The sequence below is a fragment of the Lynx rufus genome, unplaced genomic scaffold, assembly GCF_022079265.1.
Source record: "Lynx rufus isolate CCGP_SWC_20201006 ecotype Redwood Valley unplaced genomic scaffold, mLynRuf1.p SCAF_10, whole genome shotgun sequence".
Lineage (NCBI taxonomy): Eukaryota > Metazoa > Chordata > Mammalia > Carnivora > Felidae > Lynx > Lynx rufus.
The window spans coordinates 12,163,042-12,190,855 of NW_025814824.1; the positions used below are offsets into that span (position 1 = coordinate 12,163,042).

The window sequence follows — 27,814 nt, forward strand, 5'->3', positions numbered from 1 at the left end:
GAAGAAAGGGAAGGAAGGAAGGAAGGAAGGAAGGAAGGAAGAAGGAAGAGAGGAAGGGAGAAAAGGAGGAAGGAAAGGAAGGAAGAGGGGAGGGAGGGGGGACAGGGAGGGAGAGAAGAAAGGAAGGAAGGAAGGAAGGAAGGAAGGAAGGAAGGAAGGAAGAGAGGAAGGGAGGAAGGGAGGAAAGGAGAAAGGAAAGGAAGAGGGGAGGGAGGGGGGACAGGGAGGGAGAGAAGGAAGGAAGGAAGGAAGGAAGGAAGGAAGGAAGGAAGGAAGGAAGGAAGGGAGGGAGGGAGGAAGGAAAGAAGGAAAGAAAAAAAGAGTATTTTTCCCCATTGAGTGGTCTTGGCACCCTTGTCAGAAAACAACTGACCATATGTGCATGATTGGGGTGTGTGTGTGTGTGTGTGTGTGTGTGTGTGTGTGTGTGACTCTCAACACAATTCAGTTGACTTACATGACAATCTTCATGCCAGTACCACACTGTTTTGATTACTATAGAGCTTTGTAGTTGTTTTTGAAATTGAAACTGTAAGTCCTCCTGCTTTGAACTTCTTTTTTAAGGATTGTATTGGCTATTTTTGGTCCCTTACAATTCCATATAAATTTTCTTTATCAGCTTAATTTCTTAAAAGTCAGGTAGGATTCTGATAGGGATTATGTTGAATCTGTAGATGAGTTTGGAGAGTATTGCCATCTTAACAAAGTTAAGTTTTCCAATCCATGAACAACATATGATGCTTTTCCATTTATTTATATTTCTTTCATTTCTTTCAGCATTATTTTATAGTTTTCAGAGTATGTATTTTGCACTTATTTTATTAAGTGTATTCCTGAGTATTTATTCTTAGGAACACATATAAACTATGGACTAGGTCTTTCTCTCTTTGTTTTTAATAATTTTAAAAAATTATTTATTTTGAGACAGACATGGGGAGAGAGACTGCTGGGGAGGGGCAGAGAGAGAGGAAGAGAGAATCTCAAGCAGACTCTGCATTGTTAGCGTGGAGCCCAATGCGGGGCTCAAACCCATGAACCATGAGATTATGACCTGAGATGAAATCAAGAGTCAGGATGGGACACTCAACCTCCTGAGCCATCCAGGTGCCTCTATTTATTTTAATAGACTTCACTGTGGGGGTAGTTTTAGGTTTACAGCAAAACTGATTGGAAGACAAACCGATTTCTCATCTACTCCCTGCTTCCACACTTACATAGCCTTCTCCATTATCAACACCCCGCAACACAGTGGTACATTTGTTACAGTTGATGAACCTACCTTAACACGTCATTATCATCCAAAGTCCATGGTTTTTACTGGCTTCTTTTGCTTAGTAATGTGCATTTAAATTTCCTCCATGCCTTTCCATGGCTTGATAGCTCATTCCTTTTTAGTGTTAATATTTCATTATCTGAACAGGCCACAGTTTATTTAGCCAGTCTCTTACTGAAAGACATTTTGACAGCTTCTAAGTTTTGGCACTTATGCATAGGGCTGCTATAAAAATCTGTGTGCAGATTTTTGTGTGTATCGTAAGATTTTTATTCCTTTGGGCAAATACCAAGGAGCTTAATTGCTGGACTGTATGGTAAGATTATGTTTAGTTTTATAAGAAATTGCCAAACTGTCTTTTCAAATGGCTGTACCATTTTGCATTCCTGTGAACAACGCTGCACATCACTGCCGGCATTTGGTGGTGTGTTTTGGATTTTAGCCTTTTAAATAGGTATGTAGTCGTATCTCAGTGTTTTAATTTGCATTTCCCTAATGACACGTGGAGTGGAGCTTTGCCATATGCTTATTTTTTATTTGCATATCTTCTTTGGTGAGGTATCTGCTAAGGTCTTCAGCCAAGTTTTAATCAGGTTGTTCATTTTCTTATTTTAGAGTTTTAAGAGTTCTTTGTATATTTTGGATAACAGTTTTTTATTAGCTATATCTTTGGTAAATATTATCTCCCAGAATATGGCTTGTCTCCTCATTCTCCTGAAATCATGTTTTTATAATCCATTCTTCCAATTTCTGCCTATTACTTTGAGTTTAATCCATTTACTTTTCATATAATTACTGACAAGGTAGGATTTATGTCTGTCACTTTGTTTTCTCCATGTCTCTTATTTTGCTCCTTAGTTATTCCACAGTTGCCTTCTTTGTTATATATTTTTCAGTGCACCATTTTAACTCCCTTGCTTCTATTATGCATATTTTTGACTTATTTTCTTAGTGACCACCCCAGGAATAGGATTAGCATCTTAATTTAGATCAGTCTAGGTTGTACTGACGCCAACTTAGTTTCAGTAGTATACAAAAACTGGTACGCTGCATAGCTCTGTTCTCCACCCTTTTTCTATTTCGTCATGGCCTATTTCTTAATACATTGTAGATCCAAGAAAATAAATTTATAATTATTGCAATACAGTTACCTTTTAAGTTAGAGGGGAAAAGAGTTACAAAGGGTATGTATATAGTTACATACTATGTACATACATACTATGTAGTTACTTTCACTGGCACTTTTAATTTTTTCATGTGGAAAGTTGTAGTGTCTTTTCATTTCAGCCTGGAGGCCTCGCTTGCACATTTCTTCCTACGGCAGTTCTGCTAGTGATAAACTCTGTTTTTATCTGGGACTGTCTTAATTTCTTTTATTTTTGAAGGTTCATTTTACCAGATATAAGATTCTTGGTTGAGTTTTTCTCCTGAGCACTTTGAAGATATCCGCTAGTGCCCTCTAGAAGCTTCCATGGTTTCTGATGAGAAATCACATGTTGATCTTACTGAGGACCCTCTATACATGATAAGTCTCCTCTCATGCTGCTTTCAAGATTTGCTGTTTGTCCACGGGCTTTTGACAGTTTGGTTATAATGTATCTTCAATGTGGGTCTTTTTGAATATGTTCCGCCTACAGTTCATTGACATTTTTGGATTTGTAGATTTGTGCTCTTCAAATATTTTCTTCTCCTTACTTTTTTCCCTTTGAGGACATCTACAATACATACATTGGTCACTTTGATGGTGCCCCACAGGTCCCTTAGGCTCTATGTACTTTTATTCTTTTTCTTTTTGTTTCTCAGACTGAATATGTTGTCAGTTGACATGTTTTCACTCATCCTTTCATCTTATTCGAATCTGTTGGTGACCCCTGTGGTTTTTTTGGTACAAAAACTACAATTAACTATCCAACTTTGCAGAATCTCTGTTTCATTCCACTTATGTATCTGTCTTCCCAGAGGTATGTCAGCTAGGGTCTATTTGGCTGAGTTTGAGCAATTTCATTCCCTTTAAAATACCCATCACTATTTGGTGAGGCATGGTTCTCATTTTGCTTTAGTTCTTTAAACATGGTTATTTTAGTTCTTTGAACATATTTAAAATAGCTTGTTTAAAGATTTAAGTCTAATGTCTTTTTTTTCTCAAGGGCAATTTCTATTGATTGCTTTTTTCCCTTGGGTATCAGCCATAGTTTCTTTCTATGTATTATATTATTGTTACAAATCATACACTTTGAGTAATATAATGTGCCAGATCTGGGTATCAGATTCTCCTTCATCCTCATGGTTTATTGTCACTAATTGTTGTTGTTTAGTGACTTTTCTGAACTACTTTTGTAAAGCCCATATTCTTTATAGCGTGTAGCCACTGAAGTCTCTACTCAGTCACCCAGTGGTCAGCTGATGATTGGACAGAGTCCCTTGAATCAATTCTCTACTTCTTGCTGAAGGGTCCTGAGTGCATGTTGCGACAGGCAGTTTATAACTGTCTTAGCCTTCACTTCCTGCTTGTGGAGTGAGAGGTGAAAGCTATGGCCTTCTCAGGTCTTTCCTGAGCACACACACATTCCTATAAATTTGCATGGCCTTCTAAATTTAAAATTTCTACTGATCATGTCCTTATTATTAGGGCTTTTTTGTGTCCTGTCCAATACAGTCAGTCTACCTCAAGGATGCAAAAATATTCTCCTGTTTTCTAGTGGTTTTATGTGTTCTTAGTTTTATGTTCTGTTCTGTGATCATTTTTAATTAATTTTTGTATATTTTTTGAGCTAAGGGTTGAGGCTTATTTTTTTCATATGATTATTTTATTATTCCAGCACTATTTATTAGATTTCCCCATTGAAATGACCCTGATGGCCTCAGTCAAAAATTAATGGACTCTACGTGTGTAGGTCTGTTTCCAGGCTCTATTTTGTTCCAAAGATTTGTCTAGTCTTATGCCAAAACAATAGTCTTGATTACTATAGCTTGAGAGTAAGCCAGCTTTTCAAGATTGTTTTGGTTACTTTAAATCCTATTCATTTTCATATAAATTTTCAAGTGGTTTATCAATTTCACTGAAAAAACTAATTGAAAAGTTGATAGATTATGTTGAATTTACAGGTCAATTTGGTAGGAATATTTCATAGACTATGTATTCCACAAATAGGGTACTTTATTTAGAAATAACTTTGTCCTCTAAAAGGTATTTTTCTTTTATTGTGAATAGAACATGGAGAAAAGTACATAAAATATATAAGACATGTCCACATGGACCAATTCAAGACACAGAATCCTGCCAGAAGTCCAGAAGTTCCCTATCTTGATCCCATCCTTGATCATGGTTCTGTTCTTTCCCAACCAGGTGCAACTGGTTGAGCTTTATAATAATCATGACCTTTATAATCATAATTTTCTTGCTTTCTTTGTAGACTTGACTATTTTTAAAATTTTACATGAATGAAAATCATATATGTGCATATGATTTCAGTATATATGTTTCTTTTACCTTCATTCCTCAAAGAACATTTTCTGTATGCAGAATTCTATAATGGCAGTTACATAATTCCAGCACATTAAATTTATCATTCCCATACCTTCTGACTCTAACAAGAAGTTAGCTATTGACTTAATGTCTTTGTCTTCAATTACTTGTAAGATATTATCTTTCTATTGGTGTTCTGCAGTTTCAGTATGATGTAGATTTCTTTATCCTGCTTTGAAAAAAATTTTTAGTATTTTTTCCAACATTTTAATTTGTGTTCAGTAGGAGTGTTTGTCCTGCCATTGTTGGAAATGGTAATTAACTTCAATGTTTAAAATAAAATCAGAATCTTAAACTTCTCTATAATTTCCTGTTTTTCCTCTATAACATCCTTTTAAAAATTAATTTATTATGACATTTTTTCATGTAATTTTATATTCTATTTTTGTGAGTGCATATACTACCACTGTAGGAAAATACCAATTTACTGAATCTCCTACTGTGTATTCAAGTTGTTTCTGATTTTTACTCTAACAAATGCCACACAAAATGCTTTAAACTTAAAAATTTCTTCACATGGAATAACTAATATTAAGACTCATGAGATCAATGTTACAAGTTAGGTATGTCGCAACTTAGTTACAAACAAGAAAAAACTGGTGATTTTTGCTCTAGGGGACCTTAGACTGTAAGTGTCTACAAAATTTCCTTGAAAACAGAGGGGTGACTGATGCTGCACCAATACCAATTACTCACCAACCTTCCAGTATTCTCTCAACATGTCTACAGAGATCACTAGCGATTTAAGAAATATGAGAACACAAAAATAATATGATGGAGGCCCAATTTCAGCCCACAGTTAGCTCCCCTACACAGAGAGCGGACCTTTCGTTAATCATACTGTAATTACCGTGAGAAGCAAATAAGGAATCTGATACAAGAGATTTGTGTATCTTCGGAGGATTCTGATAGTAAAAGTATAAATTCAGAAGTATTATGTCTGTTCTTCAGATAATTATAAGGAGTGGTAAGGGAGTTCTTCCTGGTAGCCAGGGTTACTCTAAGAATCTTTCTGTGAAAGAAAAGTTAGTACAGTAATTATTGCTTCTGTTTTCAAATTCTGTAGCATAGGGCATATATAATAATACTGTACTTCTCATAAGAAAAGGGCATACTGTAACTTGCTATCTTAAATAAAGCTGATGCCCAATCTAGCCATTTTGGAGTAGAATGGGAAAGATAGGAACCCTGCCACTTTTTAAAAAAGCAGTAACAACAAAAAAACAAATCACTGCTTCTTCTCCTAAAACAAACAAAACAAAACCAAAAAACACCAAAAGCAAAAATTTGAGGTTGCAACATGAGGAAAGTGCTAAATATATACAAATGATGAACGGCTTATCATATTTAAAAATTTTAATTAGCTAGTGTATCATCCTGCCTCTGTTTTTACTGTTAATCTTTCATTTCAAGAAGCATCCTATTAGGTAAAGCAATTTCCCAGGGACGCACTTTGCTAATATAAATTGTTGTCACACTTCTTATATAATCTGCCTACTAACTCAAACCAACACTGTCTTTAGCAAGCTAGTTCCCTTCCTTAGCATATCAAAGCGAAAACATTGTTTGTGGTACTTTGGCATGATGCAAATAAATTCTGTACCTTGTTTCCTACCAAAAATAGGCATAGGTAATAGTGCGTTATTTAAAATATAATCCTAAAGAGTCATGGGACAAGGCAGCAAAGGCTTTTCCCACAAAACAACTTTTTGAGTATTTAAAATCTGAGTAAAAAAAGTATCCACGTCGTCAATACTTTTCAGAGTATACTTAGGTATTAAAGCCATTTAAATAACTGTAAATGCTGTGTCCAGCTTAAAATATATGGAAGTAAGGTTCCAGGTTAAGAAAACATGGGATAGAACCCCGAAATAATCAAGTAATTCTCTGCTCTATGCCTTCATTTAAAATGTATGAGAAAAAGCATATCTAGTTATAATGACTTTCATAAGTCAATTAGTCATTGTTAATGCACTCTAAAGACAAGTGTGACAGTTTCTCTAATTTGTTTTCGACATTTTTTTAATGTCCTAGACACAAATGACATTTTTAATTCCTTCTACAAGCGTAAGTAATCAAATCAGTTGGTTTCACTTAGACAACAGCTCACACATCCATCCCATTACCACCATCACAGCAATTAAACAGGACTGCTTGGCAGAATGGAGTGGAGTTTAAAACACCAAAACGAGTTGGGGCCCCTGAGTGGCTCAGTCGGTTAGGTGTCTGACGTTGGCTCAGGTCATGACCTTATGGTTTGTGAGTTTGAGCCCCTCATCGGGCTCTGTGCTGACAGCTCAGAGCCTGGAGCCTGCTTCAGATTCTGTGTCTCCCTCTCTCTCTGCCTCTCCCCTGCTCGCATTGTCTCTCTCTCAAAAATAAACATTAAAAATTAAAAAATATAAAACACCACCACCAAAACAAGCAAAAATAAACGCACACTTTCACTCATCTTAGGAGATGAAAAGTTTACTTAGAAATTGCAAACATTTAGCAAAGTTAAGACATAAACACTATTTTTCATATTCTACAGAAATACAATAATTTATAGCTGGCTTGGTACATGATCACATGATAAAAACAATAAAAAAAAAAAAAAACGATGGTTCATTCTACTTTTCTGCCACTTGTAACAACTTAGTAAGTGTACCAGTAAGTACTGGAAGACAGATGCATAGGAAGATTAGAATCCTAGGGCTGTTTGTTAATACACATTATTATAAGAATAATATAAAAACAAGTACAGATACACAATTAACATGCAATTTAAGCTATTATTTTGAAGAGACAGGACTGAATTTAGTGAACACATTGAAAAATGTGTTAATAATGTGTTGTTATAATGAGCATATCATGGTATTTTACATGGCATGGAATTTCTTCCTCCTTAGATAATGCTTGGCAAATTGGAACAGATTGAGCTACTTCTACAGCAAATTTAAAATGTAGACAATGTGGATAATTGTATTAGATACTTTTCTAAGTATACTAATTTTTAAAGTACCATAATTTCATGCCTACCTCACCATCTCCCCAATTTAAAATAAAGTCAAATTTTGTACCCTATGAACCTGCACCGTCCGATATAGCAGCTCTTAGCCACACATGGCTATTTGAGCACTTACAAAGTAGCTAGTCAGAACTGACAGGCACTGTGAGTGCAAAATACACAATGAATTTTAGAAACTTACTATGGGGGGTGGGGGGGGGGAAGCAAAATATCTGCATAATTTTGTATACTGATTACATAGTGAAATATTTTTAATATATTGGGTTAATTAAAATAGTTAAGTTAATGTCATGGGTTTCTTTTTTAATGTGCCTGCTAGAAAATTAAAAATTACATATGTGGCTCCCATTTCTTCCTACTGGACAGTGCTCATACAGATAGTCTACAGTCACTTATTAGCCTTAGAATTTAGCCATCCTACTTTAAGTAATCTGGAGTACGAACTCCCAGGACACTGTAAGCACACTCTGCACATACTTTACTGCAAAATTAATTTTTATCCCTCTGCAAGATACACATTTTAAGTGTAAAAAGAATTCACAAAATATTTAATCCTTAAGAAATGTCAATTACTATGTATTGTGAGAGCTAAAGGAACTTCAATGCAGACTGGAACACAGAAGAAAATAGTTAAAAAAAAAAAATAACAGTGCAATCAGAGGGAAACAATTAGTATCTTCAGTAAAATTAAGGTAGCCAAACTTATCTTTAATGCCCAGGATCGGACCTTGCACCACAGATCATATATGTAACTTGTCCACTGAACCACGACCTACAAGAAAATCTTTAAAAACCATTAAACTGCAACTTAAATACTCCATTTTTTGGAAAATCTGCAAGCAATGTAAAATTCACACACATTGTCAATTCTAACAGCAGACAGTATCTGAGAACTATCCCTTAAAGTTCCACAGTGTTAAATAAGGTTAGCAACTGCTTAGTGTCTAAGAGACTTGGACTTAAAAAAAAAAACTTTCTTAGAGGCTATTAAAAAATATCACTGACCTTTTGTCATTTTCTTCCCCTCTTCTTAAAAAAATTTCAGTAATAGTGTGTATAAATCCCTGGCATATTGATACCACATCATCTTTTATTGTGTCCATGTCAAATACAAATTAATCTAGCACACATTTCATTATTCTCCCAGGAACACCACCAAAATATAATACTGAGCGGTCACCACAGTCAGAGGCCAGCATCACAGTCATGCATCAAGAACCTCACCAGGAGGCGATGCCTAATTACACTTGTATTACACACTCTGTTCCTCACAGCTCAGGCTGGAATGTTTGTTTTTCAACCGTTTAAATCTGTTTACACTGAGTAAGCTCTGTCAAAGATGCTCTGAAAGTCACAAATGAGCAGATTCTGAAACTACTGTATCTTTCATAACAATTTCTCCCTCATATTAAAGATGTTCTGAGAAAACAAGGAGAAGTTATTTAATATAATTCTGCATTTTACCATTACCACTTTGAAGACACTGGAAAGCAACCAAGTTTTAAGAAGAAATAAATAGAACCTAAGCCAGGTAACACCAGGTACACCAACAGAGAAACCGACTGTAGGCGTCTACAGTAATTCTCTCTCTCTCTTGAGTTTGGCAGCCTATTAAGACATTTAATCACATTTATTAATGTGCTTTGCACAAAAAGATGCTGCTTAAACTTTCCCCATCTCCTATCTTCAGACCGTGTTCCACACAAACAGTACGTTTATTGCATGTTACTAACTCCAACCTAAATAAGCCTAGTAATTGATGCCAAGTGATGTAATTTTTTCAGTTTCAAACATATATTGCTTTAAAAATATGCTCCTCCGTGAAAAGGTAACAAGTTTCCTCTCCGAAAGCTGTTAATTTGCCATGAGATTAAATAACTGACTAAATATTTATTGAGCACCTACTATGACTGCACTCAGTCTACACTCATTCTTTAACTACTAAGAAAAAGTACCTGCTTCAAATGCAAGATGACACTGGTGAGGGAAGATAATATTTGAGCACTTCTGACAAAATGCTTTATGAGTCACTATCTGAACGTGTGAAACTGTTCACCCCAGGACATGAAAAAAAATCTGAATATGTATTACTGATCACTTTATAAAGATAAATAAACATTTGAAGTAAGCTGCATAGTACTTTGAGGAAAGTGATGGCCATACATAAAATTAAGGCTGATTCCCTAAAGGTATGGAAGAAAAGCCAGAATGTCATGGTGCATAAGCATCCAAAGACAAAAATAAACATTTTACACAAATATCTGGTTAATTCAGGCAAATGGCACTTGTGTTAGGTTTCCAACTTTGCTTGAGGGGGCTGGTTTAATAAAGAAAACTGCTTTTAAATAGGAGCACTTTAAGCAAATATGAAAATAAAAACCCTTTAAATAAAATTCTCTGTAAAATCACTATATAAATTCAAGTTCCAAATCTCGTTTAAACATATATACATACATGTATGTGAACACACACATATATATGCCTTAAAAGTATCAAAATTTCACTTACAATGTGATGCAGCTGTGTATCTTGCCTTGCATGGTTTGAAGCTAATTATGTACCTTCCGCACAATACTGGATTTCTCCTGAAGCCACGCATGTGGGCAATGGTGCCGAGACAGAGGGAGGCTAGTTTTCACTTTCTAGCCTTTAACGATTGCGCCCCGTTGGATTCCTACAAGGCGTGAGGCATCATGCAATGTACTGAACACATACGGGGTCTGCACACAGAACACTCTTTCAGGGAAAGTGAGGTTTTAGGAGGCAAAACAGTTGTCAGTTTGAAAACGAACGGTAATCATTTCCTGAACAGGATTTCCAGAAACAAAATGATGTCAACTGAAACACCCCCACCTCTGCCCAACGTGGAAAACAATACATTACAGAAACTGTTTCCGCAGAAGACGTTAAGAGAACATTCATAATAGAGCCGTAGGGACTGAAGCAGCGAGGTGAAGAGTGAGGCAGGCACAGAGCGTCTATGAGCTACTGCACTGGTAGGGGTTTATAAAAAATACTATCTATACTAAAGTTTTAAGAGCTAGTAATATATTTACCATACTTTTGCCTTTTCTTTTTTGCCACTGAATATAAAATTTTGTCCTAAATTTACTAAATCTTCTACACCCTGAGGAATAACAGATTAATAAAAGAATGCCAGGGTCAGCCTTGTGGACCATATTATTGTCCAAAAAGCACAACCTATAAGAGCTAATATTCTTGGAAGCACAAAGGTTCATCAGCAGACTAAGCTACTCCTCTCTATTTTTTTTTAGCACAGAGTTTGGTTTTACAGTCTTAACATAACCTAATGAGAATACAGATGTCCAGGTTGAGAGCCAGAGGTGCCTCCTGCAATGCAAGCGCGCGCGCGCGCGCGCACACACACACACACACACACACACCTACAACTGACACAATGGTTTTCTGTCTCCACTATGAACTACGACATATTGCTGCCATTTAGGAATATATTATTCAATAGTCCTCTGAAAAGCACTTTGGAATCTTTAGCTGTATATTTTTATGAAATTACAATTAAAAGTTATCTGCAATCTTGAAATATGGACTCTCTATCCCTCCCCTCTCCTGTAACCAAATACATAAAATGCCATATTTTAAATTTCATCTATTTACTTCTTTTCCTCCAACACAGAATTTGGGAGGGAATTCTTAAAACCCTTAAAGTGAGGCAAAGGATTCATTTACGACAATCATACGGCCTTTCTTTTCAGGCACAGTGCCACTGTTTCCCTTGAACATGGGCTGCACAGGTTTCGGACTAACCTGTAATTATGCACACGCTGTCCTCTAAATACCTCCAATCCCCAAAAAGTTAGTTGTCACAGGGAAAGAACTAATTCTTCTTGGCAGGGCGCTTAAAAATGCTAACTAAGAAATACAAACCAAAGCATCCTACCTGCTCATATCAGTATGTCATGAATGGATAAAAAAACTCCACGGGACCGTGTCTAGCAACTGGAATAAATAAAATGAGTTACAATCAACTGTTTGATAAAAATTCTGTCCTTTGTTTTCCCCCTAAACATTAATCTTGCTCCCTCCAGAAATAAGAAAGGCACTCAAATTAACAAGGTTTATATAGCTATTGTTTCAAAGACACTGTGTGACAAGTAGGATTTTCAGGGCTGATTTTCTTTCCTGCTCGCTGCCTGCATGCCAGGGCACGTCTCCACCTTGCTGTGCCTCCAGACTTCTCCAGTACACAGGAGCACAGTAAGAGTGCATCTAGGCATGGGGAGGCAGCAGCATGCAAAGTGCCAGGGGCTGCACCATTCTCCTGGAGAAGTTCACTCAGAAGTCAAAAGTTTTTAATGGCGCTGTTCGAATTCCGTAGCATCATTTAAATATCTGAAAGGTCTAAAATTTGATTTACTAGTAACAAAATAACTGTTAGCTTACAAAAGCTTTCTGCAAAGAATATATGTTATTTCCTTTTATAACTAAACCTTTAGTATCTTCTGTAATTAAGAGGGACTAAGATACGGATTAGACTGTTGTATAGTAAGTGACAGCTGTACTCCTAAATTAATATTTAGCCCATGTCAAATACTATCTTGTGCTACAGAAAATTACTAATGGTAACTTGTTCTCAACAATATTAAAAGTTCTCTTTATATAACAAGCATAAATTCACACGACGACCTGAATTCATCTAAATCACACAGTCTACCACCATAAATGCTTTCCTACAAACTGCCATGTAAAAGTCAAGGAACTTTTGTTTTCATATCTTGTGTCACATAAGCCCTTATCTGAAGATTTAAATGGCTTTTAGTGACAACATGTATACATTTAATCCTATTAATAATGAAGCCTTTAATCAGAACCGTACCATAGGAATAAGGGATATGACTGAGAGTCTGGGCCCAGAGTTTCCAAAGACGTAACAAAAATGCTAAAACCTGGAAAAGAAAAAGGGGACATTAACAGGTATCTAATCCTTAAGCCTAATAAGAGAAAAAGAAAATGACTCACACAGGTTTAAGAAATACCTAAAAAGGTCTATAGTTCAAGCTGGGGAGGAGAAAAGGAGAAGCATAAAATGACTATCCTTGCACAAATACAAATCAACAAGTCTTTGAAATCAAAGAATTCCTTCAAATGCCCCAAAGAGTCTCTGGCTCTGTTGCCAAGATCTGTCCTCCAATACCATAAATGAACAGAAAGTGGTGTTCTTAATGCAAATGAGCTTTGTTCTATGAATTTTTAATATATATTAAAGTACAGTTAATTCATAATCATAGAGCTGCATTTAACAGCTTAAACAAGGTCGTTAAATGAAGAAGAATCATCTAAATTAACTTATTCTATATGTAACAGCTCACCTGTAGTATCATGAGGCTAGAATGTATCATTCATTCACAATCCATTGCTCTAACTTATCAATTTCTCAATCATAACTCATTCTATCCATTACTCATGATCAATCTTTCCCTTTTTCAGTGAATCATTTACTAATTTGATAAACATTTGATAAGTCCTCGCCATGTGCAAGGCACACAGTAGAATCTGGGAACACCAAATTACCAAAACAGGTATACTTAAAAAAAGGTGGGGCCGGGGAGGAAGGTGGTGTGGAGGTATTTACAGATCTTATTGCTTTTGGCTTGTCAGTAGTATTCTTGATCCACAGGACAGTATGACGGCCGACTATTCTCCTAATGAAAGTTTGATGAAATGTGTCAATCGATCTAAACTATCTTTTTCTTTCAACAAGGATATTTATAGAAAAAAAGGTAAAGACTAACAAGTCCCTGGAAAGATACATCCTTTCCACAGCATGAACTTATTCACTCAAAGAGATACTACCATGCTACAGCTAATGAGTTTAGATGTCAACCATTTAGGAAAAAAACACAACCATATGGGGCAATGCTAGGTTCTTCTGTGAATCAGCACTTGAAAAATGCGAACGTTAGAAATAAAGTAGCACACGAAAGTCACAAACGCTAAGTATCCTTCGGATGTTTGTGTTTTTACTGCCTACTCAAAACTTTATTAGGAAGAAGAGACCGAGATATCGTAAAGGACTGCATGGCTTCATAAGAGGGTGTATGAAGGGCCTTAAAACACATGGAGGCAGATAACATCAAAGGTGGGCAGGGCACCGTACGGAGGGTAAAAAAGGCGCGGAGCCGCTGGTTCACAGGGGACTGTCTATACTCCTGTCCTGACACTCTCACATCAAAGCAGAAGAAGCCCTATTACTTGGGATACTGAAAATGATGCGTGGAAGGGAATACTGAGTGAGGCCAGGATCTGGCAACATGTATCCAGTGGAATGGGCTGAATCTCTCCTGTCATCTCTGTGTAGTCTCCCCACTATCCCCTGCAGGTAGAGAAAATCATCAACTAATGGTTTTATCCACAGAGGTCTAGGTAGACCTTGAGGTATTTGTAGACAAAGGGCCATGGGATTATGTTCATAATGGCAATTATTTTCTTACCTAAATACTATGAAATTTTGCCCCAAGAGAGAAAAGCAGATTCTGTCTACAAGGGCCAGGCTGGACAGTTTTTCTGGTATTCTCAAGTCTCCGCTGACAGTTTGCTGCTCAACAAAATCATGATGCACAAATAAAGAACTTGCTCTTTTCCTAAGCTTAAGGCAGTGTGCCTCGCTCAAGCCCAAGGCTTCCATAATATATACTAGGAGAAGTCTGCCTTTACATCTGTTCCCTCACCCTAAAGGTGACCTAGCAAGTAAAAAAAACAAGCAAAGCACGGCGGTCACTTACTTCTGCAGTGTGGCATCCTACACACACACACACACAGGACAACAGGCGGTTTCCATCATTAGGGGACCTTTGAAAGGGCAGTTCCTGTGAATATTGTGTGTGTCTGTGTGTTTAATGGGGTATGAGATTCGGTGGAAAGAGGACGGAGAATGTCTTCAGAACACATCCTTAAAATTAGACAAGTAAGGAAAAACATACGAAAGTGAAAGTGTCAAAAAATATGGAAGGGACTGGGAGAATGAAGAAGAGATAAGTGGAAGGGAAAGAACAAACACAGACCATTTACAAAGGGGGGAAACGTATTCAGAAAGTAAACATTAGCCGGCCCTTTTCCCACAGACCTGAAGAACCCAGCCCTTATTACTGAGAAATAAGATACAGCTGTTCGGTGGCTACTTTGGTACCTCATCCCTGATAAGTTTAGTATCAAAGTCTTTAAGTTGTTTTATTTTTTTAAATAAAGATTGAAGACCTAACCTTCAAAATCTATTCTTTCCCCCTGGCTTTTGCCAGCAAATCTGTAATAACCACTTCATAAAAATTGTGTGGTTTAAGTGTATCCTCAAGAACTTAAATTTTTACAAAGGAAGATTGTTTATGGATACATTTCCATGCATATTTCACTTTTCATGGTGAATTTAAAAGGAAAACAAGTAGTAATAACTGAAAATGGCATTCCAGGTTAAAAAAAAAAAAGGTTTATATAAGGGCTAATGTGAGTGTTTTTGGCCCATACCAAATTTGAGGTAAAAAGAATCTATCAAAACTAGTAATAAAAATAATTCCCAGTACTGCAATTACATAAACTCTTAAAATTAGTTTTTCTTTTAAAATAACCACTTTAAAATGGATTACACATTGGAAGCATGTTTTTTATATAAATTCCAATACTTCTGACTTTGGTTACACTGGTCGATAACTTGAGTCGAGAAAGAGACATGATTTATATTTTTGCAAATCCCATCTATCTGGCCATTTGATTCTCAAAGCAGTAATCAGATGGAGTAATTTTGAGCTTGTACTATTCTAAGGCTGAACTACAACTTAAAATTTTAATTGAAAAAAAACTAGCCTATACAGCAAGCAACTGCACTGAGGTGGGTAGATGTGTCTGTGAACCGATTAGGAGAACCAAATGAGAAGAAGCTTCACGTATAGAAATATAAAGGATGAGAAGAAGAAAAAAATTAAGACTCACTGTTTAGCAGGAAGAAACTACACAGTTATTTTATCCCCAGAGGAATGCCAGTTCTTAACAAAATAAATAAAATTAAAGATTTACTATGGACTTTTAACCTAAAGATGAAGAACACATACCAGCAAACAATTCATGCGACTATGTAAGAAAGGAAAGCAATATTGCACTGAAAGGGGGAACCTTGCAGGACTAATCCACCTCTCTCACTGACTCAGCGTAACCAGCCACTTCCGGTAGGCACTGGCAAACCTGGCCTGCTCTACGTTCCGGCAGGTGGACAATACTTGATCGATGAACCTATGCTCCATCTCCAGGCCCCGAGAGTCTGGAGCTGGGGTCCGCTTCAGGCGTTTGGTTTCCTGGGAATAGCCTTGCTTGCTAGAGTCATTCAGCCCATCCACCTCCATGGCCTGAGACATGTGGGGGCCTCCTGGGATGAGGTGCAAGTCACTCGAAGTTCCCCCAGGGCTGTCTGCAGGTGACAATGGGGTCACACTGTGAGGAAACCTACCACGTAAGTGATGCTGAAGGTAGAAAATATGCCGCCTGTGAAAGAGGAGGGGGAGAGAATACAGAAAACTCATATCACAAAGTAAAACTTTTTAGGAAAAAAAAAAAGCTGATAATTTTAAAACATACTGTACTCAGTTCATGGCTCCCGTGGTAACCCTGAGTTACCTGGAGGAAGGAGGCGGAGTAGTTACCCTGAAGTCTCTGCATATTTAGACCAGAGTCTTACAAGCCCAGATTACTGGACTGTGAGAAAGAATAATACGACCCCCAAAGGATTTTTAATACCACCGACTGAGATGATGGCAATCACCTGGCATTGTTACTCTTTGTAACTACAATCGGAAATTAGAAAATAGGTCGTAGCCCAATCTCTGCTATAAAGAAAAAAGCAACAACAACAAAAAACAGAACCAAAAATTAACTTCACTGATATCCTAAAACAGAAGTGAATTAACAAGGGGATTAAATAGCTCCGCTAGAGGCGTAGTCCATGGCCTCTATCCAGTATTTCCTTTAATAAGAACAGGTCTTATTATCTAAAAACCAACTTAACTTTCCCTGAAATCTGTCACTATAACTATAGTCTCATTAAATATCCCTGCAGCAGGGATATCTCATTATTCATATTAGCAACTCTAAACTCTGAAAAGTTAATTCTGTCCATTTCCCCAGCATATTCTGGAGTAGACAGGGAGCATATAATTTACCCATTTTATAGAGGATAAAACTCAAAGGACAGATAAGGTGCCTAAGGGCAATGGCTCAGTAGTAGAAAACTGGCCTGTATAACATCCAGGCCATCCCAACTGTCTCTTTTCCCCATGCCCCACCCCAAACTTCAAATAATTTTTATACAAAGCTTCTACTCTGTTAATCTAGCTATCTCTTCAACACAAATATAATTTTAAAATTTTCTCAACCTTGCTACCGATGTACCTAAATATAAAATAGCAACAAAAAAATCTGTAACACCCCAATGACATGGAGGTTAGTATCTATCTTGTCTCTAGAAAATGTGGAGTCAGAGTGTCTCTTTAGTACGAGAAAAAGAAATTTAGGAAGGTGCCGAAGAGGGTAGATGGTCTCCCATCTTCTAAATGTACTTAGCATGGAGGAGCAGCTGAACGTGTCTCCTCAAAAGGCGGCAAATCTCAACAAGTTTAAAAACATACAAATATGTAAAACGCCTATCTCCTGCTTGGCACAGCAAGTCCTTCGTCTACAAATAGAATCCTATAGCCTGAAGCAGAATCCACATTTATAGAGACAGAGATGCTTCAAAAAAGAACCAATCAGGGGGTTCCCATACCTGGACTTCCTTCCAACATGAAAGTTACTTGGCTGTCAAATGTACTCAGAACTCAGGTTATGAGGTTGCTAATCCTCTTTCACTCCTTCCTAATAATTCTGCCCTGCTCCCAAAGTACACCTTACTTTAAAAAAAAAAAAAAACCAAAAAACAAAAACAAAAAAACCCCAACCAGTGTCAAGAGTTTATTACTTAAGGAACGTTAATTTGCAGACCTTCAGTAAGCTTAACTATTCTCAAGGTCCAGTCAACAGTCTGATCAATGGTCTACACCCGACTCTGCATCAGAATGTACCTGCTAAGTTTCTTTCCATTGTGTTTTTGAAGACTAGATGGCAGCCTTCCACCCCACACATGCTACAAGTATCAGGATCTCCAAGGAGGGAGTCTAGAAACTTTTGTTTTCAGTTTGGAAGTAACACAGCTGTTGCACAGTCAAGGTTGAATGCCACCATCTAAGCATTAGACAAAGATCTGCATGAGGAACTTCTTATTGAAGATCATGAGGATGTGGTAACGAAAACTCCTCTGAACTCAGGCAAAGCTCCACAATCAATTACCATATTTACTCCAGAAGGCAGGCCTACGATGTAGGACCTTCTACAGCTCTCAGGAAGACATGTGGTTTCATGCAGAAAGCGGATTTTTCCCTTCTCTTACCTGTGGCACCAAAGGGTTTCATGTCCTGGGTAGGAATCAATAAGATCAGTGCTGAATTCAACTTCTTCTTCGAGAAGATGGGGAAGATTTATCCTTGCTTCCTCTGTTGAAGCTGCTGCTGCTTCATCTTTTGCAAGAACCAGAGCTGGCTCACTTCTCAGAGGGTTTTGCTCCAATACAGAACCATCTATCACAGTTTGGCTAATCAAAGACTTTAACAAAAACTGGCGGTAGTGAAATCCACTGTGGTCTGAAACGTGCATGGATGCCCAGTGTTTAGTAGAAGACAGTTCATCAAGAAGAATCTTGTAGGAAGAAAAAAGGGAAGTGAGAAGTGGAATAGCCAAAGGCTTTTCTTCTCCATTAACGCCTTGGATTTCTTTGATTTGTTCTTGTTTTTCTGGTAACAATTGTTTCTACCAATACTTTGTATACAATGTCCAACACAGTGCTGTCACTTAGTGGAAGCTCGGTAAAGGCTAGTTTCCCCCTTTCCCTGATAAATAAGAGATTTTTTTATATACACCACAGAATTTAAGACTTGTCATTCTTTCCCTGGACCTTGATCAATCACATTCTGATTGGCACACCCACAGAAAAGCCAAATTCTAGAATAATGATGAACATTAGGGTGATTATTTACAAGAATGCTGATGTTGAAGAGAAAATATAAATTCAGAGGTTATTTTGAGGTAAACTTTAACATTTAACCAACACTAGAATATTTAACTTATTATTTATTGAACAATCAACTCAAGGTAGTGATTTGTTCTTCACTATGTAAGTGCCATGAGGGCACAGAGCATGTCAGTTTTGTTCACTACCTAATTCTAAGGGCTTAGTGCAAAAAACATGATGCATGAAAAATAGGAATTTCCAAGAGCTCATAGTTTTCACTGTTCATGTCAAACTCAATTCATATCAATGATAAATGATTTTGTTAAGTAGATGAAACAAAATTCAGCAGTGAATTGTTAAAGCCTTCGTATTATCAATCCTGCAAACTAAGCAATTTCGAATGGAATGATAAAAAGAAAAGCCAGCAGTTATGAAAAAATAAATTATTTGGCACTGTCTTGTACAAGTAGCAAACGCAAGTGGATTTTGATCAGTGAAAGCCATATTGAGGGCGTGCCACATTCCATCACAGGATTTTCAGATCAGCTAAAGAAAAAAGACATAGACTTTTCAGCAGTGAATGGCAGCTACCGCACAAAGCCAAAGGGCTCCTCCTTCACCTGCTCGTCAAGGGCCCCAGGTAAACTCCTTCTCCTGCACCAAGATCACCTCTCCATTTCTCACATGCCCTTTCTTCCCTAGAAGAAATTTCTCCCTCTTCTGAACCTCCACAGTTTCTGTGTGTTCTCCCATATATATTACAGAACTTACTGTACATCTTTTCATTCTCACTAAACTCTAAAAGTTGTTTGAAATATTTAGTCACTCCTAATTGCTGTTTCCATCATTCTATACCCAGTGGCCTCAGAGTGGACGTCTAAGTATTTTATAAGTGAACAATTTAAGGAATTAAGTGACCAGTACAGAGGGGCAAGATTACTCCCAGCTAGGACAGCAGATCTATATCCGTGAAATGTTTTAAACATCTCCTTTAAGTTCTAAAGAGTTTATTTGAAGCCAAATAAGTTTGTTTCCAGAACTGGTGAATCTCTGAGAAATGGAAAACAAGACTGTTCATTTGATTAAAATAGTGCACAAAATAGCACCAGATAAACTTCTACCTTAGAAAAATACATACTAATCTTAAGGTTGTTACATTTTTGAAGAATTAACCTGCAGAACATTTAGGCTATACTACATCAGATTACTAATTTTGGTAGGGCTTCTTAATATTGATTGAAGAGTACAAAACATGTTTAAAAGGAATTTACATAATGTGAAAAACCTTTAGATTATTTCTTACTGCATATTTCTATACACAAAAATTTTAATTTTTTTTTGTAATTTTGAGACAAAAAATAGCACAGACATGAAAGATTTTCAACAGTATCAATTTAATTCCTTTAAAGATATTTCTCAGACTTTTTGGGGGGCCTGGGTGGCTCAGTCAGTTAAGCGTCTGACTTCGGCTCAAGTCATAATCTCATGGTTCATGCGTTCGAGCCCCATGTCGGGCTCTGCGCTGATGGCCCGGAGCCTGCTTCAGATTTTTTGTCTCCCTCTCTCTCTGCCCCTCCCCCACTTGCATGTGTGCTCTCTTTCTCTCAAAACCAAAACATTAAAAAAATTTAAAAAAAAAATTTTAACAGACTTTTTAGGAGAAAAATTCACTGTGTTCTTTTCCCTTGATATATTTAAGAGTGATACTAAACTAGAAAAGAAACTTTAACAGGAATTTCAGGGCATTTTTTTTTTACTAGAATAAAAAGGTTGAGAGATGTAAGCAATGACTTTTTAAAGTGACAGCCATTACTTTTAAAGTGATCTTGGGTGCCTGGGTGGCTCAGTCGGTTAAAGGGCCGACTTTGGCTCAGGTCATGATCTTGCAGTCCATGAGTTTGAGCCCTGCATCGGGCTCTGTGCTGACAGCTTGGAGCCTAGAGCCTGCTTCGAATTCTGTGTCTCCCTCTCTCTCTGCCCCTTTCCCATTCGCACCCTGTCTCTGTCTTTCAGAAATGAATGTTAAAAAAAAAAATGATCTTAAAGACACTGCATAGAGATATGGCTTAAATGTAAGGTACTGACAGAATCAATGACCTATCGATGGTATAATTCACATATTACTATTCTTTTTCAGCACTCCTTATAAAAATGAATGAGTGAATAAATAGCTACAAGAAAACCACAGAAGCAGGGCTATGACCCAGAAGGATAACAGGTAACAATCCTAAAATTAAAATCAAAAATGCATATATGCTATCTGCCCTATAAATTTTTAAAAATACATTTGGTTATTTTCTGATTATGAGTGACACAAAATGATCATTCTAGAACATTTCAAAAATACAGAATACAAAAAAATCAAAAAGAATCATTCATCACCTTATTGGCCAGAGAAAACTACTCTTAACATTCTGGCCTATCACCAGTCTTTCAGCTTTTCTCTATGCATGCATATGCGCAGTTTATTTTTAACACAGACTTGGGATACTCTTTTATTCTGATGTCATTCCACTAAATTATATACATATACCCATGTCATTAAATATTACTCTGTAATTTTAAACTTTTGCATGATATTTCATCCTAAAGATTATCACAATTTAACCATTTGCTCATTTTGTTTCCACTCTTGTATAAGTAACACCCTTTTGAACACATATAAAGTCTATGTGCACAACTTATTTACTTAGGAGAAATTTCTAGAAGTATATTTACTGGAACAGTGAGAAACATTTTTTAAAGTTCTTCATATATATTGTCAAAGTGCCCTCCAGAGGGGCTGTGTAATTTATATTCCTACTGGAAGAACATGTTAAATATTTCTTAAATTCCTTACTAGTACTTTAATATTCACTAATTTAATAAGTGGAAAATCATGTCATTTTAATTTGCATTTCCTTTTACCATTAAGGCTAGATATTTATTTTATTCTCTTCTTCTTCCTGTGTCTTCTTATGCAAACTGCCTATTTTGCCTAATTCTCTTTTTTTTTATAACTGCCTAATTTACTATTTGTGATAGTCCTTAATTTTTCTTACAAGTCTTTAAGAGATCTTTATAAAGGTATTAGGTCCCTATGCTATAAATATCTTTCTTTTTTTAAAAAATATCTTTCTTACTATATTACTGCAACTGATTTTTTTAATTCCATTTTTTTCCTTCAGGTAAGTTTTTATTCCATTTAGAGTTCAGTTTGGTATATGATATTAAAACCTGACAAATATTTGCTAAAAGGTCAATCTTAATCAGCATCACAGATTGAACAAAGAATCCTTTTTCCAGTTATGTGAAATTCCATATTTCAATGAAATTTGTACACATTATGTATTGGGATTTGCTTCTGGGCCTTGTATTTTCCATTAGTGTGTTAATTACTGAGTAGTACCAAGATTACTCTCTTTTTATAAACATTTAGATAGATACTAGAATACACTGTTCCTCATTTTCATTTTTTTCAACAATTTCTTAGCTATTCTTGAAGATTTATTCTTTCTAATGTACTTTAAGGACCAATTTCTGAAGTTAAAAAATAAACTGGTGGTTTTTAGTATATATTGAATTGTGCAGTCATCACTGCTGTCTAATTTCAGAACATTTTCATCACTTTCATAACAACTTCCATTCCTATTAGGAGTCCCCTAAATCTCCATTCCCCCCAGTCTCTGGCACCCACTAATCTGCTCTGCCTATTCTGAATGTCATATAAATGGGATTACAGGGTATGTGGCCTTCCTAATCTGGCTTCTTTCAGTCAGCAATGTTTTTAAGGTTCATCCATGTTATGGCATGTATCAGGACTTTGTTCCTTTTTTATGGCCACGTAATATTCCATTGTGTGGATGGATACACCACATTGCATTTATCTACTCGTCGGTTATTGAACATTTGAGTTGTTACCTTTTTGGGGCTATTATGAATAATGCTGTTATAAACGTTGCTGTAATAAGTTTTGGTATGAACATGTTTTTGATTCTTTGGGGTATATATATGTACCTAAGAGTGGAACTGCAGGGTCATATATGGTAATTCTAGGTTTCATTTTTTGAAGAAATGCCAAACTGTTTCCCACAGTGCCTGCACCATTTAACATTCCTACCAGCAACGTATAAGGGCTCCAATTTCTCCACATCCGTGTCAACACTTATAACTGCTGTTTTTCATTTTAGCCATGCTAGTTGGTTTTCATTTGCTTTTCCCTCATGGCTAAGACGTTGAACATCTTTTCATGTCTTTATTGGCCATCTGTGTATCTTTTTTGCAGAGATGACCCTATGTGCTTTCTCAGGTGACACAAGGTATCAACTTTCAATTGGCTAGGAGTAATAAACTGGTGAACCGTGATCTTTCCTCTCACCCCACAGTCACAAATGAGACTATTTTAAAATCTACTTAAATCCACTTAGAACACACAATCAGAATAGAAAATAGGAAATGAAAATCTCATAATTCCACCCTAGCACTGTTCACAATTCTTTATTCTTTTTTTTTCTGAGCAGAAAATGTATACATGCTTGTAACAGAAAACACAAAGCAATATATCTGTAACATCATGTGTGAGGATATATATAAACGTTGAGCAGTTACAACATGCCAAGCAGTATTCCAAACACTTCAAAATCTCATTCAATGCTAATAATATATTTAAAAATTATATTAGGGCCATCTCATATTTAGTTTAGATCCTTATCCTATAGTGAACATTTTTCTTTAAATTATCTTCCAAAATATAACTTTTAGTACCAACAAAATATTCCAATTTGTGATATAATTCAATGTAACTAATCTGTCATTATTGGAGGGTTAGACTGTTCTAGTTTTTCACTATGATAAACAGTATTTTTATATACCGAATGTTCATATTTTATATAATAGCCAGTGTTTACCCAACACTTAGTACGAGCCCTTGTGAGAGCCACTTTATGTGGATTCTCCCATTTAATTCACAACACTTGATGAGGTAGGGATTACCATCATGCCCATTTTACAGATGAGGAAACTGAAGGTTAGTGAGGCCAAGAAACCCCCCCAGGGCCACAAGCCAACTTGGTGGCAGAGTCAGGATTCAAGTTAGGCCTGCGTGACCACCGAGTGGAGCCTTTGATCACGACACCACCGAACCTCGTCTCCCGTTACGTCTTCAGGCAGAAGTGCTAGATCAAAAGGAACGTGCCTCTTTTTGGGTAAAGTCTGTAAACGCTGCCATGTTACCCTTCAGTAAGATCATACCTGTTTCTACAATGCTTGTTTTCACACCCTTATCAATGCTGGATACCAGCATTTAAAAAAATAGTATTTTCAATTGTCTATGTAAAAAGATGCCAGCTCATTGACAGGTACCAGTGATTCCTCTGTGATTACTTCCTCTAATAGACAAAGCGTAGTAGGGCATGATCTCCTAGCAGGGCCCAGTGGTTTCTAAGTGCAGAAAGGGGATTTTGTAAATCCAGCCCCCAGAGAGCACTGTGGCAGCAGTGGTGACAGGAAGAGCACCGAGGTCAAGGGCAGGGCACAGCAGGTGGACAGCCCAGGTGAGCCTCGGACTGGACCCAGGCAGCTGAGTCAACACACCGCTCATGAGTTCTCATCTTTAACATCTGAAAAGTGTCAAGAAACCAAGAATTTCCCCTTGGCCCCGTGTTCCTGACTTTATGGGAATGCCACTTTAAAAGGTCCACATCAAGGTAGGAAAGTTTCTAAAGACCTCTCGGCTCACCTGGACTCTGCCTTTTTCTTTATCTTCAACGCTCCCTGTGCCCCTCCCCACCCCCTACGCACTACCAAGCTGTGGAGCTGGGATGACCAGACTCCATAAGGACCCAGATCTCCCACACCCCACCAGACCCCTGACGGGGCCACAGCCTTAGCCGTTTCCAATGAGCCCAGCCTGGATGAGAAGCCGTTTCTGGGCTCCCATCACACCCCGTGCTTCCTTCGGCTCTGGCAAGTGTCAGACCATGTTGTAATTGCTGGCATCTGTCTCCTCAACTAGATTTTCAATTTGTTGAGAGCACTCCCTTTGTCATTATGCTACACCCAGCATATAGGCTGGCGTCTGGGAATGAAAGTTTCAGTACTTTTTCATGAATAAATTACACTGAGTTCATCTAGCAAACTGGTAGCCAGTTTCACCTAAACTTTCTATCCATGGGGAACAAAGAAAGGAACTAAAATTCAGCGAGCCTCTATTAGGTGCCCAGTACTTCACATGCACAAACTCCAGTAATTCTCACAATCCACTGAGGAAGGCAGTCGAGCTGGTATTTCACAGATAAAACGTTAAAGCCTCACTTTCCACGCAGGGCTAGTAGGGCCAAAATCTGAAGCCAGGCCAGTATGAATCTGTCTTTGTGCTCTTTCTACTCCAATAACATTAAGGGACACCCCCTCCGAAACACAACGCCAATATAAACCGGAGGGGAGGGGTTACTTTTCCAGAACTGTTGGTTTAAAATTCCCTTGGAATTTAAAAAAAAATCCTGGAGGAATCTCTGGTTAGGATACAGAGAGGGGAGCAGGAACCTGAGAAGGGAGATGTAGAAGGGGATGGTGAGCAAAATTAGAGAATGCTTCTCTATTAATCTCAAAGCACCACACGAGGTATTTTGACCCCTTTAAGGTGTCTCAAGCCTGGGAAGCTTTCAGAGGAGTACCGTGGATTCTTATGGCACTAAAACATAAGAAGCGAAGAAAAATAGCAGCTGTCATATGTATGATGGAGCAAAAGGATAGCTGGTCTCAGTCTGATGAATAATAAGTCATATAACCGTGGCCAAGCCTAAGTCATTAAAATTCTCTGGAAACTTCCATCTCCTCATTTCTAAACTGAAAGGTTTAGGCTGTGACAGCTTCCAACCCGGCTCTGCATCCAGAAAGCTCCCTGAGCCCGTGAAAAATACTGATCTTAAATCCTGTCCTTTCCCCAATTTCGTAGGCCTGGGGTGAGACTCAGAAATCCTAAAGTGACTGACAGACTCAGCCAAGTTTGGGAACACCAGGTGAGATCTTCTTTTCCCTCCCCAGGAGAGAAGGTGAACAGGCAGCCAGCTGGTTCAGCACATCAAGTCGCAGAACGGAAGACCACCAAGAAAGAAGCGGTCCAATTCTGTAAGGCTTAATAATCTCTTCCTGTTTCAGGGCAAAATGAATTATGCTCCGTCTTCTTTGCTGCTTAAACTTGTGTTAGTTCTACCAACGTACTAACCAGAAGAGTGCCAAAAACTGCACTGGTGAGGAATGTGAACTTTTTGAATTGCCACGGCTTCCCTGGAGGTATCAGCTGCTAGATCCTTCCCAGGCTGCTGGGCCATTAGTTCCTCTACTTTCTTCCTTAAAAGTGCCTCTGAGGAGGAATTGCTATCAGAAGATTTAAAGGGCAGACAGGGAATGTGCGTAGGGAGACTGGAGGAACAGCCTTACCTTGACGTCTAGCTTGGCCAGATGCTGCAGAACCCAGATGCGATGGGACCAGGCATTATAGTTGCTTGGGTATCTCCCTGCCGCTTCACCACAGACCTCCATCTCTTCTCGTATTAGTCTCTGTGTCCTTTCTGCAGGAATTGTTCCCAAGTTTCCTTTTGTCACAAAGGAAGGCAAGGAGGTTTCCTGAATTAGCTGTTGTAGCACCCATCGCCTGTTAAGGTACATGTGGGAATGAGAACGAGGAAAGAACATAAATCAGAGAGGAAAACAGCCAGTTTTCTTTGATCTTAATTTCCATTCGTGCCATGCCTATCTATGAGCCCAATTTTGCGGCAGTGGGATTACTTTGTTGTATTTGTTTTTAAAGATATATTGGGGTGCCTGGGTGGCTCAGTCAGTTGAGCGTCTGACTTCAGCTCAGATCATGGTCTCGTGGTTCACGAGTTCAAGCCCCACATTGGGCTCTATGCTGACAGTTCAGAGCCTGGAGCCTGCTTCAGATCCCGTGTCTCCCTCTCTCTCTGCCGCTCCCTTGCTCGTACTCTGTCTCTCTCTCTGTCTCAAAAATAAATAAAACAGTAACAAAATTTTTTAAAGATATAATTAGCTTCAGGACCATGGATAGAGAGGATGAGGAAGAAAGGTCAGAGAGAGAAACCTTTCTAAAGCATTAAAATGTGTCAAAAAGAGATTGCCTAGTTCCAATATAACTATATAAATATAGTTATATAAAAAAGTCCAATTGGCCAGGAAATGCAAAGACAAGGGGTGTGTATGTATGTGTGTGTGCGCGCGCGCACATGCACGCGCGTGTGTGTGTACCAGGTTGTGGTGGTGGTGGTCCTGGAAGGGATATTAATTAATGGCTGGTAAATCCTAGAAGAGGAGTCATGGTTCACATCTTTAATTATATGTACATGCCTCACCCTATGTGTATTTGTTTGCAAATAAGAAACTGCATTATGACTGCTTTCATTAAGCAGAATTTCTTTATTATAGCAGAAAATGTGGAAAGACACAAATACAATATAATTAGTTAAACCATCAAGGAGATTTTAAAATGTCTTTATCTACAGATTTTCCCCTTGTCTATTTAAGATTTTCATTAGCATACATTTAAATGAAAAGCACTAAAAAAGCATGTCTAACCACCTAATGTCTTTAGTTTTTACAAATATTTTCTCAATAAGAAGCATTCTTATAGACGAAATTTTCCAACCCAAAGGTTACTAGAAATTGAGTATAAAAATTCATTTTGTCATTTTCAAACAGAAGGTTTTTACTTAACAACAAAAACCTGTTTTATAAAATATTAGATAAACCTGTAAATTGGTACAATAATGCACTTCCCCTGCCATCACCCCTTTCCAAACCTCTGTACACACGCTCATATGCCTCTCTGAAGTGTCATCCCAATTCCTACTAAGAAAATACCATGGACTCCACAGTGGAAGCAGCTGATTTGCAATGCTAGCCAAAGGCAAGATCACAGCTAAGATACCTTGAACTAAGATCCTAAAAATG

The 27,814-nt window shown here is 37.6% G+C and overlaps 1 protein-coding gene and 1 long non-coding RNA gene across 8 annotated transcripts in view; one reads left to right on the forward strand and one right to left on the reverse strand.

Annotated features, from left to right (window-relative positions):
• Positions 1 to 27,814, forward strand: part of LOC124528339 (uncharacterized) — a 55,984-nt gene that overhangs the window by 21,544 nt on the left and 6,626 nt on the right. Inside the window, exons 3-5 of one of the 4 annotated variants that reach the window (XR_006966155.1) lie at positions 21,006 to 21,086; positions 25,803 to 25,809; positions 25,892 to 25,975. This is a non-coding gene — a long non-coding RNA (uncharacterized LOC124528339). Of the gene's footprint in view, positions 1 to 21,005; positions 21,087 to 25,802; positions 25,810 to 25,891; positions 26,141 to 27,814 lie in introns of all 4 variants that reach the window. The other 3 variants (XR_006966151.1, XR_006966153.1, XR_006966150.1) reach the window with 3 other exon arrangements.
• PTAR1 (protein prenyltransferase alpha subunit repeat containing 1) overlaps positions 7,253 to 27,814 on the reverse strand; it is a 50,239-nt gene continuing 29,677 nt past the window's right edge. The window contains exons 5-8 of one of the 4 annotated variants that reach the window (XR_006966148.1): positions 26,288 to 26,501; positions 18,251 to 18,555; positions 12,665 to 16,314; positions 7,253 to 11,787 (exon numbers count right to left, since the gene is read on the reverse strand). Coding sequence is in view for 3 of the 4 variants with exons in the window: in XM_047101899.1 (XP_046957855.1) it covers positions 15,972 to 16,314; positions 18,251 to 18,555; positions 26,288 to 26,501 (862 nt within the window). In the remaining variant the exon portion in view is untranslated. Of the gene's footprint in view, positions 16,315 to 18,250; positions 18,556 to 23,087; positions 24,466 to 26,122; positions 26,211 to 26,287; positions 26,502 to 27,814 lie in introns of those variants that run through there. The other 3 variants (XM_047101899.1, XM_047101911.1, XM_047101919.1) reach the window with 3 other exon arrangements.